Genomic DNA, 21,107 nt, shown 5'->3' with positions numbered 1-21,107 from the left:
TTTCTGTACCAAATAGTGATGCTCTCTACAGAACATCTGTAGAAATTTGTTGGAGTCATACTAAATCTACTCAAATTCCTAATGAAGTATAGCCACAGGCATACCTTCATCGTGATTACGTAGATATGTTGATCCCAGGATAGATCCCCTGAGATGTTGACACCTAGAGCATGACTGAACAACAGCCATTTTGTGGTGGGAATTCGTAACATAGCTGAGAAAGGAAAATTTGAGACAGTATGGTGGCAGATGGAGTTGAAATCTATGACTTCTGGTGGGGAGGGTGATGGTTTGCATCAGCCACTAATGACAACCAGAGTTCAGAGGAAACATGAGTTTGGCATTATGCAAATCTTGAATTTGTTTTAAAATTTGCCTTTCTTTCACTAACATTTAAAGAAATTATTGTGTTAATTTGCAACTGTGCTAATCACACTGTCATTGATTGGTAGCCCAAACAATTAATTAATTACTGAAGGAGGTAACTGCTTTGCATTGTTAAGGGTCAATATTCTAGCAGTTTTTCCATTTCAGTAGATTTTGGCTGCATTTGTGGTATGGGAAATGAGTCACTCCAAAAATATTTTGAAAATATTCTGCCTAGCTTCATGGCCTTATAAAGCTTGATTTGTTTACAGACAAGGAAGAGGTGAATGATGTGGAGATGGCAATCCCAGGATTGGATTGGGGCATGGATGAAGTGTTGTTAAAGGATCAAAAGAAAGTAATACAGAAGAAAGTCCCTTATGCAAAGCCCATTCCCGTACAGTTTCAGCAGGTTTGTCAAATCCAATACACTTCATTCCTATGTAGCACTGACCTATATAGATTGGCTTGCAAGAAACTGCACACAGTTGACAGTGACACTGAGCTTCATGGGTGGGGAGTATCTAGATTTACTATTTGCTCAGTGCTGGTTTAGCCAAAGTCATTTAGAATGCAATGAGAGTTTAATGCCCTAGTGTTCGTAGGAAGGAGAGAAATGAAACTTAACACGGACATTTGATTGACCCATGGCGATTTCTGCTGAGAATCTAGTTTCTTGGATTTAAAAAAAAGGGGCCTCTTTGAACATGAAAGTTGCCTGTTATATTTGAATACTGCTGTGGCTCATAGAATCCTATTCCCATTCTGTTTTCACCATTCACAAGTGTGCCATGTGAGAGGAAGAATAAATGGAAGGGGGGGGGGAATGCCAATTGGCATAAAGAGTATTCCCAATAGGCAGGGAGTGGGGGTGAAAGGAACACTTTTCATGTGCTGAGGATGTTTCAAAGCACTTCAGTACAGAAGTTATATTGCAACTAGTCCAAATAGGATATGAAACATGAGAGATGATGTATATACTAGAAATGAGATAAAATATAGGACTCTTCCTTACCAAGCTAAGAACTACACATGTCTTTCAGCTTTTATGTATTAATGGCAGTTCATATTCATAGCTCCAGATAGACAAGTAACACCATGCTTGTACAACAATGAACAGAACTTCCTGTCAATTGAGTGAAGTGAAATGGTGGAATTCAAAGTGATGGGGTGGTGGTGGGAAGTTTGAAGATGAGAGGGAGATATCAATTTATGTAATAATGTTCTTATTTTATCGGCAGGCATGGTCTCAGAATAAGGTTCTCACAGTCCCTGTTGAGGAGCCAAAGATCGAGAGAGCAGAAGAGAAGAAAAAGGATGAAAAGAAGAAATCTCAAGCAGAAATTGAACAGGAGATGGCTGCCCTCCAGTACACCAATCCACTGCTCCTGGAGGTTAGAGAGCTCCTTCATTGTCTAAATCCTTTTAATCTTGATAGCTTGTAACCTGATGTCTATCACAGTTTCCAGCTAACAAGGAGCTCACAACTTTTAGATGTGTTGCCATGTTTTTGTTAATTTTTGCCCTGTTTAATATTTAAATACAGATCAATTAAATGTTTGATCCAATATGTGTAATAAATAAAATGCAGGATGTTACCTCATGCATGTTGTATCTGCGCACAATGGTTTTGTAGTCTTGGTTGGTCAGGATAGGAAGGCTTATTTAAAGTCAACAGAGTAATGGGGATTTTTGCCCTGGGTGGTGTGCAGTTCCCATTAGGAAATCATATCAGAATCCAGCACCCAAACATTTTATTGTGATCTGAAACTTCAGGCATTCCTTAAGACAGATACACGATAGCCATTTTGCATGTGTCAATGTTGAACACATTTGCAGCTGATGTTGCCACAGACAGGGGACATGAACTTTGAGCCCCACTCCTTTCTCACAGATGTACATTTCCAGAGGTAATGGATCACCATTGGGGTGAACCCTTCCTTCCTTCCATTTGTAGCTCTTTTACTAATTTAAGATTAACAAACTCAGCAAATTCAGCTGATGAACTGGGGCAATAATCTGGATATCTCCCATCAGGGCCAAAAACCTATTTACATTGTAGATTTATTTCAATAGTTACAATTCTGTTATTGTTGTTTACATTGCGTTCAGTATAAAATAATGGCAATTAAAGTAGTGTCCATTGTGGTTGGAATCAGAAGATAAAAAATAGCATTGTCTGACAGTGTTTCAAGCTCTCCATTATACAACCCCTTAAAGACTGCCACATCGGCCTATATTATCCACTAGAATTCTTTGATACGCTTAAATTGTGATACATTTACAAATTGTAAATAAACTTCTATTTTCTTCTACATAGCAACTGAAGATTGAGAGGATGGCACAGAAGCAGGCGGAACAAGTTCAGCAACAGCAGCAGCAACAAGGTCCTTCTTTGGCACCACAGGCATTTCCGGGACAAGGATTTATTCCACAGGGTCCGCAAGGATTTCAACAGGCACATCCACCTCAACAGATGCAGATGAACATGTCTGTTGGACCCTCAGGACCACAAGGCAATTTTAGAGCACCAGCACCTCCAGGACAAATGGGTCCTCAAGTCCCCCCACTAATACAAGGACCTGTTGGGTCTCAAGGATTAATGGGACCCCAAGGACATGCAGGACCACAAGGAATTCATGGTCCAGGAGGCCATCCAGGACCCCAGGGTTACCCAGGACCCCAGGGTCACCCAGGACCAGGTTTTCCAGGTCCTCAAAATCACCCTGGGCCACAAGGACAGCAAGGAACCCATGTTCAGCAAGGTTTAGGACCCCAAGGTCATCCAGGTTCACAAGGACATCAAGGGCCCCAAGGTTTACCTGTGGGACAAGGAATGCAGGGGCCATCTGGTCCAAGAGGAATGCAAGGCCCTCCACTGCAGGGACCTCCACAGGGAATACAAGGACATCCCCAGGGAATGCAAGGACATCCCCAGAGCATGCAAGGACCACAGGGGCCTCAAGGGCCACAGTGTGCAGCAGGAGGACCACCACATTCTCAGCAGGGTGCTTCAAACACACAAGGGCCACCTCATCAAGCATCTTCCTTTCAACAGCCAACTAAACCATCATTACTGGGTGATGGACCCAGAATGCCATTTAATCAGGTGAGCCATTCTGTGAATACTAGGTGTTCCACAATATACAAAAGTTATATTCATACACTATACAAAGGAACTAAAGATCCAACGAAGCTTACATTTATTATGTTTCAGTTGAATTGTTGTACACTTGTGATGATTCAAAATGCTATGGAGATTTTAAATAAACTTTCTTCAATCTGGATAATTGAAATCACTAATCCTTTGCTGGTGTTTTGCTGAATCATATTTCCACTGCTAAATTTCAGCTGTTAACCCCCAAAATGGTAAATATTGGCAGCTTGATTGACATAATGGAATGCCAATTGCAGAGACTCAAATGCAGAAAAAGTACCAGAGACTGCTTCAGTGAGGCAGCATTGATGAATGTATTTGGCTATACACAGAATCCCTGTCTTTCTGAGCTATTGAATGTATTTTGCAAAGTAAAAGCTTACGTTGCCATACTCTAGAACAATGTTACTGTGCTGAAGTAAAGGTCATTCTTAGAATAAATTCCTTGTTGATAGTCTCCAATCTGATGGTCTCAACGCTGAGATCACTAACGTCCGGTAATCACTCCCCTCTGTAACCCCCTTCTCTTCCTCCTCCCTTCCTTTGTTTTCACACACTCCTCTGGCCCCTCTACCCTCTTTTTTTCCTTCCCATCCTAATGAGAACTACCTTCATTTTTCTTTGGTCACCCACCTCCTTTACTTTTTTTTCGTGGTCTGCTATCCTCCCTATCAGATTCATTATTTTTCAGTCCTTTCTCTCGCCTATCACCTTCCATCTTCTCATGTCACTCCCTCCTCCATCTTTCTACCTGCCGACCTACCCCCCTCACCCATATTCACCTATCACCAGCGAGCTCATGCTTCTCTCCTTTTCTCCTTTCACTCTGTCCTTCCAGTTGTGATGGAAGGGTTTCAACCAAAAATATTGATTGTTCATTTTCCTCTATAAATACTGCCTGACCTGCTGAAGTTCTCCAGTGTTTCGTGTGTGTTATTCCAGATTTCCAGCAGTTTCTTTTGCATCTCTTGGAATAAATATTCATTTTAGTGACAGTTTCTAAATATATTAAAAACAGGGTTTTAGCATTTTACCCTAATATTCATGGTCTGTCATGTGCAAACTGCTTTAATATTTGCAGGAGTATTCTAACATTGCATTAAAATTAATGACTAAGAGGTCTGCATCTCTGAGGAACTACTTCAGCTGCAAGAACCTGCATTAGATGTAGAACAATTTTAGAAAATGCATAAGACAATCTGTAACTCAGATGCATTCAGTAAACTCTAAGACAGCCCTTGATCTCAGTGAAGTACATCTGCTTTAAAGACTCGCCATACTTTAAATATAGGCCTCTTGTATTTCGGATCTATACAGAGAAGCTTGAAACCTTAATATTTTGGCTCAGAGATGAGTGCTGCCATCTGTTTCATACCAAAGGCTGTGCACGTGTTTGAAGTATTTAGAAATTTCTTTGAAGTTGGGCAGATAGACACCACTGAGCTTTTGCCTTACCTTTTGAGGTTTGCATTTTCAAACACGTGGCTGAGAGTGGATGCACCATTTCTCGGTCGAGTTCACTATTATTTAAGTGATGTATGTGTTGTATGCAAGGCCAGTATTTTTGTCTGCCTATATCTGTGAGATGTGTGGCAATTCTAAACCCATACCCATAACTTCATTCATATTTCTTCAGGTCTGAAGTCACATTTCTTCCCTAAAAGGTAGTAGTGAGTGAAATGGGAATTTACAATTTTGTAGTTTCACCATTACTAATCAAGCTTTTTTTCTGAACTAAATTTTAAATTTCTCAGCTTCTCAGGTGGGTTTTGAACTTTCATTTCTGGATCATTAGTGCAGTCCTCCGGATAACTAGAGTAATCTCCAGTAATTGCTCTACACACTACTGTATGGTGTCATGATTTGTTTCTTAGTGTACATTTCTTTTTGGATACAAAGTTTTATTTCCTGCAACATATCTGTGTGTTGTGAATGGTAAATCAGTTAGCAAATCAGTCAAAGTTTTACATCAAAATTCATATTATGATGTAGATTGATAGTTTAAGTCAACAAACTTTATTGAAAAATTGTGGAAGTGTTTTATCATCTTCTTGACTGTGACCATGTATTGATCAAGCATATTAGTTCTGATTGATGGTAAAGATCCTATGATAGTATTGGAAGAGGTGCAGACAGCCACATCATCAAAAGTCTTAGTTCACAGGGAGAGCATTCTGTACAAAAGTGCTATAGTATTGCTAATAGAATGGCTGTAATGACTGTTCAAAACACTCCTGGCTAGCTTTAATGATATCTCTCTTCTTTTCATTCACCATGATGCTGCCCTGTCTTAACCCACACTCAGCCCCATTCTGTTACCATTGCTGACTTACAACAGTTCCCAGCTGAGCAATAGGTCCATTTTAAAATTCCCATTCTCATTGAATCCTTTTACAGTCTTGTGTTTCTTTGTAATGTCCTCTAAGTTTTTTGTTGCCCTTCAACTCTGACAAGACTGTGACTTGTGTATACGATTCCAACCTTGCCAATATTTGGATGTTATTGGACCTCTCCCTAAATTTGCAAAAAGCGAGCCCTCAATAATCTTGAGGGTTCTAGTAGTTTCCTCCTTTTGGAAGGTATAACAGGGTACTCTGGATAGATGTTGCTGAATCTAATAAGTTCTGGAAGCCAGAGTGAAACTATTGTACTGATTCCTGTTGTCACAACACCATAGAGTCCAGGGAATATGTGATGTAACATCATTGTACGCCATGCATTAAAGGAAGAATATAATGCCTTATAAAAGTATTCAAAACCAAATCCTTTGTTTACATAGATGTGTGTTTCAACCAGGGATTTTGATCAATTTAATTTAGAATTTCTATTTATCTACCACACGATTTTTTTTCAAGTTGAGCCCCCCAAAAAATAGAGAAAATGCTAAAGCATGAAAAACTACAAATTCAGAAAACTGAAATGTCAGTAGTTAAAAGGTATTCATCCCCTTTTAATTCAACTTTGTTGAATCAACTCTTGCAGCTATTACAGCCAGTATTCTTTTTGGATAAGTCTCTATTAGCTACTTGCTCAATGTGATGGAACAAGATTTGCCCATTCCTCCTTGCAAAATTGCTCAAGCTGTGCCAGGTTAGTTGGGGACAGGCGATGGACAGTAGTCTTGAGGTCTTGCCAGAGATGTTCGATTGTGTTAAGGTCAGGACTCTGGGTCGCTTAAGGACATCAATTTTCTTCATCTGAGGCCACTCCGTGGTTGCTGACAATGTGCTTTAGGCCCTTGTCCTGCTTCCACCTGGCAGGAGCTAGTAGGTTTTTATCCAGGATCTCTCTGTATTAAGCAGTATTCATCTTCCCATCAATCTTGCTCAGATATCCAGTCCATTCTGCTGAAAAGCATCCCCATAGCATGATGCTACCTCCACCATACTTTACAGTAGGGATGGTGTTATCTGGCTGTTTCGCAGTATTACATCTATGTTACACATACAGCTTAGTGTTGAGACCAAAATGTTCCATTTTAATCTCATCCAACCACAAGACCACCTTCCACATCTCTACAGTATCTCAGTATCTTCTAAGTAATGCTTTGCAAAGTCATTCTGGGCAAGGATGTGCTTTTTTTTAGTCAGCGCTGCCTCCTTGCTAATCTTCCATAAATACCCATTTTGTGCAAGGCCACAGAGATTGTGAAGCCATGAACTTCATCTCCAGTTACGCCACCAACTTCTGCAGAGTGATTGTTGTTATCACAGTAGCCACACTTAGAAGTGTCATTCTTTTCTGGCGACTAAGTTTAAAGGGACAGTCTGACCTAGGCAGTGTGGCTGTGGTTTCATTTTTTTCCCACTTTTTCACAAGAGCTCCAAGGTATGTTCAGTGCCTTTGAGATGGTCTGGTACCCTTTCCCAGATTTGTGCTTCTCTGTTATATCCCTGACTTGTCTTGAATGCTCTTTTATCTTCATTTTTGTTTGGTGTGATGAAAATCTACAAAACTGTTGGACCTTACAGAGAGCGGGGAGTATTTATTCTTATGAGGTGATTCTCCAATTTTCTACATCAACAACTTGAGTGAGTTGGCAAGGTAATGTATTGCACCTGAGGAAAGTTAGTGTAGTTGTTACAAAGGGGATGAATACTTCTTCAGCCTCAGAATTTTTATTTTTTAATGTTTAGTAAATTGTTGACAGGTTTTGGAATTTTGATGTAACATAATGCAAAATGTTTTGTAGATTTGCTAAAAAAAATGACACAGTAAAAAGTATGAGGGCTGAATACTTTTTCAAGGCATTGTGAGTATGCTTTTGAGCTCTCTTTATTCAAATAAAAAATATTGATACATCTGTTTACTTTTTTGGAAGCAATACTTACATGTGATTACCAAAACCTAATGACTTGCTAGAAAACTGAGAGAAGCTCATGAGCCCAGTAATTGGAAGAAAGTCATAAATACACACATACGTTTCTGTTGCTCCCTTTTGCAGGCAAATTGAGATGTTGAGGATTGGAATTCATGCTGTGCACCTTTCTTTTGACCCCCATTTTTGTCTTTTCACTATATCTAAAATATGCCTCCATAAACCTTCCTTTATGGGTGACTTAATTTCTATTCAACATCTGCAACTTCTGGTTGGGCAGCGTCTATGGAAAGAGAAAGTCTTAATGTTTCACGAAGATGAATTCTTGTTCTGATAAATTTTCATCATTCGATGAAGTTGGATTTAACAAAAATTGATGTATATAATATATTAAGTGTTATCTCTTTTTTGTTTGTGTGTCATATGAAATCTATTGAGTCTCGTTTGTAAAACAAGAGGTTCTGCAGATGCTGGAAATCCTGAGCAATGCACACAAAATGTTGGAGGAACTCAGGCAGTATCTATGGAAGGGAATAAACAGTTGATATTTTGAGCCAACACCCTTTACAGACTGGAAAGGATAGGGGAGAAGGCAAGATCCATTTGTAAATCTTGATTTGCTTGAAGTTTATCTTGGTCTCATAGTTGACTCACTTTTTTTTTCCTAACAAAAGGCTTCAAACCAGGTGCCACCGTTGATGATGGTGGGGCAGGGACCAGTTCGTATGCCTGCTTCCAATCAAGGGGCTCCAGGTCCTGGGCCAAACAAAGGTGAGAAGAGCAGCAGAGCACATGCACAGATTTATTCAACAGAAACGGAGATCATCTTCTCCAAACTCATGCTGCTTTGTTAAATTATATTGTATATGAAGGTTATTAAAGAAGCTTGAAAATCCTGAATTATTAGTAATTCTGTTTTATACCGTATCATTTAACTTGTGACAAGAGGGAATAAGCATACACGATTACTATATGTAGGACTCTTGCCGAGCTGGTGGGATGGCTATAAACAATTTTCAGTGTGCCAGATACATGTAGAAGTCTCAAAATTAAAATGGGCTTTACAAATGATGTTACTGACCTTGTCACAGTTCTAAATAAGATTTAAGATGCATTTGTGTTGAAAGCCTTGGTATACTTTATATCAGAATATAAGACCCCAATTGTGACGGGATGCTTTTTGCCTAGGTCAATAGCTGTTTTATTTTGAGTGATTATTTTTTAAATAGGAAGTGACTTTTGCAATAAACTGCATACAGCTGCCAAAAATATTCACTAACCTGTATCAATCATTTGTTATTGGCCAGACAATTGAGTGCTATTGCATATAAATTGTTGCATTTCCAGTAGATTTCTTACTAAGCTTTCATGAGATAAATAACATTTAATGATTTATAAACTTTCTCATGCACAACTGAATTGGACACTTTTCATTAAAAAAAAATCAACAAAGCTAAGAAGGCTTTTTTTTTTAAACAGTAAAGATTGCCATTGCTTCCAGGTTTCTCTTCTAAGTGCCGTTCAGCTTATTCTTCAATCAATAAAACTGTCCAAAACTAATGTACAAAGCCAAATAGAGCTGCAAGACTGTTCTGTTTGACTCACCTTGGTAATGAGTTAGACCTCTGTGACTCAACAGACCCACACTCGCATTTTATCTTCACCACTCACGCGAAGTGCCAGGCTGGCAGTGAATTTCATCGGTTATCAGTGGAGACTCCCTTCACTCAAGAATAGAACTGGCCGCCCATAGGTGCTGTTCTACCCAGAGCTATGAAGTTCCAAGGGATGGCTGGTTATTAACCAGTGCTTGGTTCTTACCATATAAAAAATAAATTGCTCCTGTCTCTCTGAAAAGCATAGTGTGGAATAACTATGTCTAATATCTTCATGCAAAGGTGACTGAGACATTCCAGCCCCAACCCTGAAACTAGTCCCTGATTGACAAAGTCTACGAGCACAGAGACCTTGTGGTCACTTGTCTCCTTGCTTCCTTCCTCCCTCCCTCCCCTATTCCCCTGATAAGCTGAGCCACAAAACTCATAGCTTTTAGGGTCTGAGCTACCAAAGGTCAGTGGTGTTTACAAACATTCAAAGATGATCAACTCCAATTAAAATTAACCATACTGTTTTGATTTCAACGTCACTTATGAAAAACTCAATTATTATCATAAAGAACCATAGACCTCTTTGTTTCACTAGAAATTGTTTCTGTCCATCCAAGCTCTAGATAGTCTAACTCAGCACATGTTCAACACCAGATTTCCCAGCACAACAGAAAGTGACTGCTGTGTATCTCCATAAGTCGTGTACAGTCATTGTGCAGTTGAAATGAGCGGTGAGGACCTCTCAGGAAATCTAGGCCCTCAAAAGTGTTTTGAGTTAACTTTCCATTAAAAAAAAATTGCTTTACACCCATTACAAAATAATTACTTTTTGAAGAAAAAAGATTAAAAGTTCCTATGATACTTGCTCTTGAAGCAGTCTCCCACATTAAGTTTATAGAATTCATTTCTACTCATGGCATGTGAACATTTGCAGTAATACCAGCATAAATTGTATGCTCCTCCTTGGAACCACTGTTACCCAAACAGTCTATACACTGCCATGATATTAAGTAGGAGGTTTCAGGATTTTGACTCAGTGATAAGTGCAGAAAGATGTATACTATATATTTTAAGTCACGATAGTGTGAATTAGACGACAATTTCCATTTGGTGATATTCACATTTTCTTGTCCTCATTCCTTAGGGTAGAAAAGTGTGCAGGTTTGTGTAGTGGTGTGAGAGCAGCCAGATAGCTCACACCACAGCCAGGGCTGCTAATGAATCAGTTATTGTGGTAAATAGAGCACCAGTCATGCTGGCCTTTTTTATTCTGAGTGGTCTTGGGTTTCTCGAGTATTCTTGGTGCTACAGTTATCTCTGCAAGTGGAATCTATTCGATCACAGTCTTGATTCATGGTGATCAGGGTAAGTCATAAACAGCAGGACAGCCAGCTTACCCAGTAGTTAGTTCCGTGAAGTATCTGGTCTGTATCAACCAGCAGGGCATTGAAGGGGATCTGACAATAGTAAAGTTAATGATGCAGCTTTTTATTTCATGAATTTTCAGTGTTGTGTAGTTGGCATGTCTAGTATGTTAAAACATTTGAAGAGCATTTAGACAGGTACATGGGTTGGGAAGGCTTAGAGGGATGTGGACCAAACACAGACAAATGAGACTAGTTCAGAAAGGTAGCTTGCACAGTTTTGGGCTAAAAGAGTTGTTTCTTTGCAATATAACTCTGACTCTACAGTATATTTCTATTTGCTGGTTGTTCTTGAGTAAGTGAACCACACTGAACCTCTGCTTATGATGAAGGAATTCCAATGGTTATTAGACAAGGAGAACATGGAATTTGACCCAGCAATAACAAAAGAAAACAGTATTGTTGGGGAATTTGCACATAATGTTGCTCCCATACTCTTAATACCTTTGTTCTTCGAGATATTTTGGTGTGATACTGTAGCTGTAGGTGAGATTCTGCAGTGTGTATTGAAAAAGTTTTAAGCACACATGTATAGCTAGCGTGCCTAAGACATTTGCACAGTACTGTAGTAATTTTATGTATTGCACTGTATTGCTGAAAGAAAACTTGACATATGTGAGTGATGATAAACATGATTCAAATATGGGTTTCTAATGTGGGCTGAGAGTGGGAGAGGGGAATTGTGGTTGGGGGGGAAAAGGGAAGGGAGAGAGGAGGGAGCAGGAAGCACCAGAGAGACATTCTGTATGAAAAAATAAACCAATTGTTTAGAATCAAAAGACCTTGCCTGGTGTCTCAGGGCTGAGTGTGTCTGCACCCATGCCACCCTTCACCCCGGAACTCCTTCTCTGCTACCTGTCCCACACCCCTCCCACAGTACTCCACCCTCACCATTTTCACCAGATTTACAAATGTACATTCTGCTCCATGATGACAAACACAGTACAGTCGGCCCCCTTTATCCGCGGAGTTCTCTCTCCAGCACTCGTTATTTCAGCACGTGCAGACTATTTTTTTCTTGTCATTATTCCCTAAACAAATACCTATTTACATAGCATTTACATTGTATTAGGTATTATAAGTAATCTAGAAATGACTTAAAAGTACAGGCAGTCCCCGGGTTATGAATGAGTTCAGTTCCTGAGTCCATCTTTAAGTCGGATTTGAAGTCGGACCAGGTACATCCGGTATTATTTAGCATCCGTTAGTCAAACGTTTGTCTTAATATATAGTACATATTTTACCTTTCTATGCATATAAAACACGTAAGAAACATATGTATTTTAATAATTAAACCACTGGTGTTGCTTAGTAATAATTGTAGCAGGGCCTTTTACATGCTCCATTAAAATTGTTCCGCTCGTTGACCGACTATAGCTTAACACTTTTCCAATGACTGATGGTGTTTCACCTCTTTCCTATTGCTTTATTACTTCCGCCTTATTTTCAATCGTGATTGTGATTATTTTCGTGAACAGAAACAAAAGCAGGGAAGTTGCCATAGGATACCAACTTCTGACTGAAAGTAGCTACAAGGATTCTGAACAAGACAAAATCTGCAGATACTAGAAATCCAAGCAACACACACAAATTGCTGGAGGAACTCAGCAGACCAGACAGCAAAAGAGTATGGGTGTCGTTTCAGGCCAAGACCCTTCATCAGGACAGTCCCCAATCAGTCCACTTCTAGTCATTTCCAGATTGATGGTGATGGAGTCATCACCAACTCACTGATTAATCTCACTGATGGCCAGTTTGGACTTAATCAGGTTTCTCCTGGTTCCAGACCTCATCATAGCCTTGCTCCAAACATGATATATTTATTTAGTGATACAGGGCCTTCTGGTCTTTCAAGCTGTGCTGCCCCTGCACCCCCCAAAAACCCCAATTTAACCCTAACCTAATCACAGGACAATTTACAATGACCACTTAACCTACCTGGTACATCTTTGGACAGAGAGAGAAAACCAGAGAACTCAGAGAAAACCCACACCTTCCAGGGGAAGGTCATACAGACTGCTTACAGGTGACACCAGAATTGAACACCAAACTCTGATGCCCCGAAATTGTAATAACGTCATGCTAGCCAGTATATGACTGACTGTGGCATCATAGAGCCTCAGTAAAACAGGTTAAAAACATTAAGGGAAAAGTGTGCTAAAGGTTAGGGCCATTTCTGACGCAGCAAAAGTACCTGTGGCTTTAGAAAGTCAATCATTCCAGTTCCAGGACACTGCTACAGGAATTCCTTAATGCAGTTTCATATGCCCAAACACTAGCAGCTGTTTCATCAATGACCTTCCTTTCTTTCATCTTAAGATCAGAAGTATGGCTCTTTGTTGATTGTACAATATTTATTTCCATTCTGAACTGCACAACAAATGAAGCAGTTAATGCTGGTGTGCAGCAAAAGCGGTGGTTAATAACTGGCAAGTAACATTTTCTCCCAACGTGGTCATCTTCGACAAGAAAAAAAAGTTAACCACTACTCAATGTTCATAAACAATATTACTACCAAATCTTTCTCCATGAATGTTTGGGGTGGGGGAGATGGAGAGTTACCTTTAACAGATATATAACCTATTTCTTTACTCTTGAAAGCCTTTCCATCAAGGCACAGGTCAGGGATATAATGGAGAACTCTTCATTTGCCTGGATGACCACAGTTCCAACAAAATTAGTTCCATGTAATATTAGAGAAATGTATGCAATATGTATCCTGAAATTCTTGTTCTTCACAGACATCCGTGAAAGCAAAAGAGTTTTCCAAAGAATGATTGTCAGTTAAAACATTGGAATCCCAAAACACCCTCCCACACACAAGCAGCAGCAAAGCAACGACCCTCCCCACCCCGACCCACTTTCTCAAAAAAGCATCAACACCCTCCACCCACCAAGCATTTGCAATAGCAAAGCCCCCAATAAAGACCATGATAAACACAGGACAAAGCAGTCTCCTCAACCACCATAAACATTTCCACAGGCATACCATGTGCCATTTACATAGTCCATTGTAATTATTCACCTGGACTGCTCTAAACTAACCCCCCCCCCCCCAACCTGTGACTAGCACCAAGAAGAAAACCACGTGGGATCACCACTACCACCAGACTCCCTCCAAGTCACACACTATGAAATCTTATGGTCCTTCTTTGTCAATGGGTCTAAAACCTGGAACTTCCCACCATTCCCTTATGGAGCACTTTCATCAAAAAAGGTTTTGCAGTTCAAGAAGGTAGCTCAATTTTTGTAGGACAATTAAAGGTGGGCAGCAATGCAAGTTTTGTTAGTAATACCCATGTGCCAAAAATGTGAAAATGACCTCTTGTTCTTAATCTAAAGAGGTCTGGCATAGCACAAACTGGGCTGGTTACCGGTGATGAGAGGATAAACATGCTTATGGATCCTATCCTGGTTTAGTCTTTAATTGTTCACTGCTATTTAGAGCTTTCATATGACCTATTACTGCTGGGACTCCTTCACTGAGTCTGTAACATGCTACATCTGTTACCATCCCTATGTTGTAGCTTCACCAGTTGGCAGCTCCGAGATGCATGGTTCTTTTGCCAGCACTCTTATGCTCCATTTGTACCTGACTTGGTTGCCTAATTTAGTGACCATGCTAGAATGAGGAATGTAAACTCATGATCTGTAAATCATGAGTTTACATATACACTTTTGTAGCTAATCATAAACACACGAGATTCTGTAGATGCTTGTGTGTGTTGCTCTGTGGCTGAAAGGTGTCCAATTTTGACTTGCTAGACTTGTTGCAGACTGTCCCACTAAGATAGTGAACTTAGGGCCTGTCAGGGTAGAAGAGGTCCCCACAAGGGCAATGGTGCTGTAGGCAAGTGAATCAGTAAGGACAATGTGTACTAAGTATTGGCTCATGCTGATTTGTTCATTATTTGTCATAGGCCCAGTTTCATTTTTGTCACTCGGGCTTCTTCAGTTTCATCAATGCTGGAGTCACAGAAATGTTTGGTGATGAATATTTAAGTCTGTCACCCATTTTGTGCCCTTGTGTCCCCAAGTGCTGCTTCTGTAGTCTTCAATTCAGAGAGTTCTTCATCTTAAGAAAGAAGCTTCCTTGAAGATGGTTCAGAAAATATATTCAATGTTGACAGCTATGTAATGTGACTCGTGTACAATTTAAGTTGTCAGTCTTAGCTGCTGTATTTTTTTAGCAATGTAATAGAGTCATGATTGTTTACGTAACACATTTAACTTGACAACAATCTCAGATTGTTGTGCCCATGTAGTTTATCTGTTTGAATTAAAATAAATAATTTTATCTTGACAGGTGACTCTCATGGTCCGCCAAACCATCACATGAACCATCCACAGGAAATGAGGCGAGATCAGAGTACTGAGCGTGATCCCGAGCGGGGGCCACCGTACAGGGGATCTCAGGACTGGGGGGAGCCCCGAGAAAACAGAGGGTCTGCAGAGAGACATGGCCCACCCCAGGAATTCCACGATCGCTTTGAAGGACCTGATCAGTTTCATGACGATTTCCGCAAGGATGAACGATTTGGCCACAGACCGCGGGAATTTGAAAACCGCATGGGCCCAATGCCTCATGAGGAGGGTTGGCGGAGAGGCCCTGGTCCTCAGCGGGATTTTCCTCCTGATCAGGAGTATAGGGACTTTGGGGACCCTGAGCACAGGGGCCCAGGCCGGGGTCCACCCCAAGGATGGGATGGAAGGAAACCCTTAGATGATCGATTCTCACGGGAGCCTGAAGATGCACGTTTTCGTGGTAGAAGAGATGACAGGTGGGAATAAGTTCTGGACAATTGACAAGTGGGAGACTAATATGATTTTTTATTTAATTAGGAATCCTGTCTCTTTTCACTCTCAATTCTGTAGATTTCAAAAGGCATAGTTTGATTTGAGGTCCAGCCTACTGAATCCTTCCATCAAAGTGCATTTTAAACATTTTTGTAACTTAAAGCAAATCACAGCAGGTAACAGGAGGGTGATAATTACATTAGTGGTAGACTGAAGAACCAGTGAGTGTTGGGTCAAATTAGTAATGAAAATATAGCACATGAACTCTTCCTTTACAGAATGGAAACCTGTGAACAGTTCCATTGATCATAAATGAGAGCAAGATGCACAAACACATGTGCATGCCATCAAAAGTTAGTGAAGAATATGTTCCAGAGAAACGTGAATGTTTCTGGTACATCACAGTCCCTACAATTGTAACATAATACTTGAGGAGAGAGATCATTGATCCTGTGATGTGCTTAGAATTCCATAAGTATTCCACTGCCAGAAAACTGGAGGCCAATTTTTTCAACTGTTCAAAGAAGCATACACTGAAGAAAGCAACATAACCTAAAAATCCACATTGGGAAAATTTGAGAGCATACCATGAGATTCTGATGCTTGAGAGTTTCCAAATTTAAAATCTGTCCATCAACTTATTTTGAAATGGATCAAGCAAAAGTCAACAAGAAACACATACTTTTAACTGTAAACATAATTATTGAGGTTATAGACAAAGCTAACATCAGATGGTAATAGAAAGGGAGTAACAGAAACATTAGCAGGGGATAACAGAACCCATGTGTCAACCCAGGAAGAGAATGTACACAGATTTCCAGAGTTTTTCGGAGGAAGTGATTATGTTAATTGTTTATTATCAGTCACTTGCTCGCAGTTCAGAATGTATCTGTCAATGTTTCTTGCATGACCTGTCAAGAGAGATTGAGGAATTATTTAGCAGCTGAAGCTGGTGATAATGTAACATATCCTGTTCTGTGAATTATGTGGGAATCAGAGCTGAAAATGTGGTATGTTTGTGAGCCTGTTACTATTATACATGGTCTCTTGCAGAATGGCCCACACAGTGTGGGATGGCACGAAGACAAACCTCCTGAGGTTCAGCCTGTTTATGCTCTATGAGAACCCATCAGGATTTGTGTCTCCAAATTGGTTTTAATGTAAACAAATCTGTCTCAAAGTAATTTTTGAAGGTTTGAACACAGCTTGATCAACATGACAATTGGTGGTGCCCACCTCAGGGCAAACAAAAACCAGATTTTGATTCACGTGATCATTTTGAAAATTCATGAGTGTTTTGCAAATCAAATGTTAAATGTCCACCAAGCTTTGCACCACTGGAACCTCTTAGAAATAGGAAATGGAAGTGCTTCTTCAAGCTTGGCTGCAAGCTGGCCACAAGCAAGCAGCAAATCAGGCCATTGCACAGTTGCACCAATAGCTAAAACAGTTTATTCTCATTCAAGCCTCGTCTAGATATTTCTTTTGCCCAGCAAGAAAAGCCCACTGGCAAATATTTGCTTCCTGGGATAGCTTGTTCAAGTAGAGCTGTGAACTCCTTTCTTAATACTAGATAAGATGTAGGGATTCCAATATAACTTGTATTACTTTGGAAGAATACCATCAGTCATGTCAAATCATTTGGTAAATATCAAAAATAGGAACGTATCTGTTTACAGAAGCACCAGTATAAATACCCTACAGGATCATTTTAGACTGGGTGATATGGAGCCATATCTCAAAGCACTCAAGTCTATTGATAAATCCTTTACTGTGCTTGAAATCAAAGTGCTATGTTAAAAGAAGCAGTGACCTTATCTTCTACTAGGTCCATTGAATTGCATCCTCTCCCTCCTCAGATAAGCTGCTTGATGCTGACAATCTACAAAGTCAGAACCAAGAATTGAGATGATATCAGTGATTGTTCATTGTTGTGTACAAGTGTATGTTTGGATTGCTTTCTAATTTTCCATTAATGGATCGAAATTAGCAGCCATTTTAACAATTACAATTGTTTCTACTGGTATATCACTCGTGATGAGTTTCGCCATCAAAATGTTCATAAGTCTGGGTTAGCCATCCCTTATGGCTTTGTACAGTCCTTGACCTTCCAGCCCTCAACAACTGGGCAGCTTTCAAAACTAGAAGATAAGGAGACTACACAGGCTTATAAAGAATTTATCTTGGACAGAGTGCCTCATTAATCAGGAGTTCTACACCAAAGCACCAAGATTTGTGCTAAGGTGTACAGCTAATGCCCAGTGTAAATAATTGTGACTTAGTTGTAGAACTGACATCTAATAGACAATAGACAATAGGTGCAGAAGTAGACCATTCGGCCCTTTGAGCCTGCACCGCCATTTTGAGATCATGGCTGATCATCTACTATCAATACCCGGTTCCTGCCTTGTCCCCATATCCCTTGATCCCCCTATCCATAAGATACCTATCTAGCTCCTTCTTGAAAGCATCCAGAGAACTGGCCTCCACTACCTTCCGAGGCAGTGCATTCCAGACCCCCACAACTCTCTGGGAGAAGAAGTTTTTCCTTAACTCTGTCCTAAATGACCTACCCCTTATTCTCAAACCATGCCCTCTGGTACTGGACTCTCCCAGCATCCGGAACATATTTCCTGCCTCTATCTTGTCCAATCCCTTAATAATCTTATATGTTTCAATCAGATTCCCTCTCAATCTCCTTAATTCCAGCGCGTACAAGCCCAGTCTCTCTAACCTCTCTGCGTAAGACTGTCCAGACATCCCAGGAATTAACCTCGTGAATCTACGCTGCACTTCCTCTACAGCCAGGATGTCCTTCCTTAACCCTGGAGACCAAAACTGTACACAATACTCCAGGTGTGGTCTCACCAGGGCTCTGTACAAATATGCTGCATTTTTGGTTTGTGTTGGACAGTGCAGCACAGGATATTGACATAGGAACAGTTTATACTGCTTTCACAACTCCAATATTCAATGGGGCACCATGATAGCGGTTAATGCAATGCTATTACAGCTTGGGTATCCAAGTTTGGAGTTCAATCCCGGCAACTTCAAACAAGTTTGCACGTCCTCCTCGTGCAATGCATGTGCTTTCCATGATTGTCCTGGTTTCTTCCCATAGTTGAAAGACAGACTGGTTAGTAGTTTAAGGGTGGAGGGACAGGTAGTGTTCAGGAAGCAGGGAAGCTATAGAAGGCCTTATACTGATTAAGAGAATGGGTAAAGAGGTGACAGATGGCAGACAGTGTCAGGAAGTGTATGGTCATGCACTGTGGTAGAAGGAGTAAAAGCACAGACTATTTTCTAAATGGGAAGAAAATTCAAAACTCCAAGGTGCAGAGGGATTTAGGGGTCCTTGTGCAGGACTCCTTGGAGGTTAATTTGCAGGTTGAATCGGTGGTGAGGAAGGCAAATGTAATATTAGGATTCATTTCAAGAGGACTAGAATATAAAATCAAAGATGTAATGTTCAGGCTGTATGAGACATTAGTGAGGCTTCACTTGAAGTATTGTAAACAGTTTGGGGCCTTTTATTTAAGAAAGGATGTACTGGCATTGGAGAGGGTTCAAAGGAGGTTCATGAGAATGATTTTGGGAATGAAAGGGTTATATGAGCAGCAATTAAAGGCTGTGGGCCTGTACTTGCTGGAATTTAGAAGAATGAGGAGGGATCTTATTAAAACCTATTGAATGTTAAAAAGTCTAGATAGAGTGGGTGTGAAAAAGAGGTTTCCCCAGTGGGGGAGTCTAGGACCAGAGTGCACAGCCTCAAAATGAAGAGGCATCCATTTAGAACAGAGATGAGGAGTAACTTCCTCGTGTTTGAGGAGTAATTTCTACAGATTTACGCCCCTCTGGCTAAAGGGATTTGGGAGTGGAAGTGGAGGCTGATAGGTTCTTGATTAGTCAGGGCACAAACAAAAGGTGATGGGGAGAAGACAGGAGAATGTGGTTAAGGGGGAAATAGATCGGCCATGATGGAATGGCAGAGCAAATTTGATGGGCTGAATGGCCTAATTCTGCTCCTATGTCTTATGGTCATTGTAAATTGTCCCATGATTAGGCTAGGGTTAAATTGGGTTTGCTTGGGCTGGAAAGGCCTATTCCACACTGTATCTCAACTCCGAGAACTGTGTGAAAATTAAACTGTGGATCCTTATTCTTAAGCTGATCCTCTCCACCTCTGAATCCCCAATGGGGACTAGCTATGGACCTTTGATTTCCTCCTCCTGACTGTGCTTGCAGCAAAGTTTTTAAGTAGCGTCAGTTCGGCGTGTTTGTATTCAAAAAGCAATGATTTTTTTGTCACTGATGATTGGCTAGAAATAAGCAGTAAGACAGTGTGGAACTGTTTTGCTCAAAATGGTTCAAGCATTCAGGCTTGGAGATGCCTGAGAGTGAATGCAACGATTTCACCACTTTAAGTTAGGAATTATGAAGAATTCCAAAGTATCAACAATCATCTTGAATTTTACAATGAAAATGAAGATTTAGTAGATGCAATCGTTGAGAGCCTTGTATGACGCAGCCCATTATCTGCACTAGCTGCTGGCACTGATTTTGTTCATTTACAGTCAATCAAAGGGACATGGCAGCATACACTGGATAAATTCCTCGGTCAATAACTATTAGGAATACATAGTTTTATAGTACTATGGAGGTATTGGTAATATTCTCTATTTAATTTAAATACATACAAACCCCATTTCCAGAAAAGTTGGTATATTTTCCAAAATACAATAAAACAAAAATCTGTGATAAGTTAATTCACGTGAGCCTTTATTTAACTGACAAAAGTACAAAGAAAAGATTTTCAATAGTTTTACTGACCAACTTAATTGTATTTTGTAAATATACACAAATTTAGAATTATGATGGCTGTAACACACTCAACAAAAGTTGGGACAGAGGCATGTTTACCATTGTGTTACATCACCTTTCCTTTTACTAACACTTTTTAATCATTTTGGAACTGAGGATACTAATTGTAGTAGATTTGCAATTGGAAATTTTGTCCATTCTTGCTTGATATAAGACTTCAGCTGCTCAACAGTCCGTGGTCTCCGTTGTCTGATTCTCCTCTTCATGATGTGCCATACATTTTCAATAGGAGATAAATCTGGACTGGCAGCAGGCCAGTCAAGCACACGCACTCTGTGTCTACAAAGCCATGCTGTCGTAGCCCATGCAGAATGTGGTCTGGCATTGTCCTGCTGAAATAAGCATGGACGTCCCGGGAAGAGACGTCGCCTTGATGGCAACATATGTCTCTCAAAAATCCTAATATACGCCTCAGAGTCAATGGTACCTTCACATACATGCAACTCACCCATGCCGTGAGCACTGATGCACCCCCATACCATCACAGATGCTGACTTTTGCACCTTTCGCTGATAACAATCAGGATGGTCGTTTTCATCTTTGGCACGGAGAACTCG

The 21,107-nt window shown here is 40.3% G+C and overlaps 1 protein-coding gene across 3 annotated transcripts in view; it reads left to right on the top strand.

Moving 5' to 3' along the window:
* wdr33 (WD repeat domain 33) overlaps window positions 1–21,107 on the top strand; it is a 134,356-nt gene that overhangs the window by 106,885 nt on the left and 6,364 nt on the right. For all 3 annotated transcript variants that reach the window (XM_073040628.1, XM_073040626.1, XM_073040627.1), the window contains exons 14-18: window positions 639–778; window positions 1,608–1,760; window positions 2,687–3,475; window positions 8,516–8,612; window positions 15,179–15,653. In XM_073040628.1, coding sequence (XP_072896729.1) covers window positions 639–778; window positions 1,608–1,760; window positions 2,687–3,475; window positions 8,516–8,612; window positions 15,179–15,653 — 1,654 coding nt within the window. The remainder of the gene's footprint in view (window positions 1–638; window positions 779–1,607; window positions 1,761–2,686; window positions 3,476–8,515; window positions 8,613–15,178; window positions 15,654–21,107) is intronic.

Source organism: Hemitrygon akajei, chromosome 3, assembly GCF_048418815.1.
Source record: "Hemitrygon akajei chromosome 3, sHemAka1.3, whole genome shotgun sequence".
Lineage (NCBI taxonomy): Eukaryota > Metazoa > Chordata > Chondrichthyes > Myliobatiformes > Dasyatidae > Hemitrygon > Hemitrygon akajei.
Note: the sequence above shows the minus strand (reverse complement) of the source record. Positions and strands in the feature narration are given on the sequence as shown.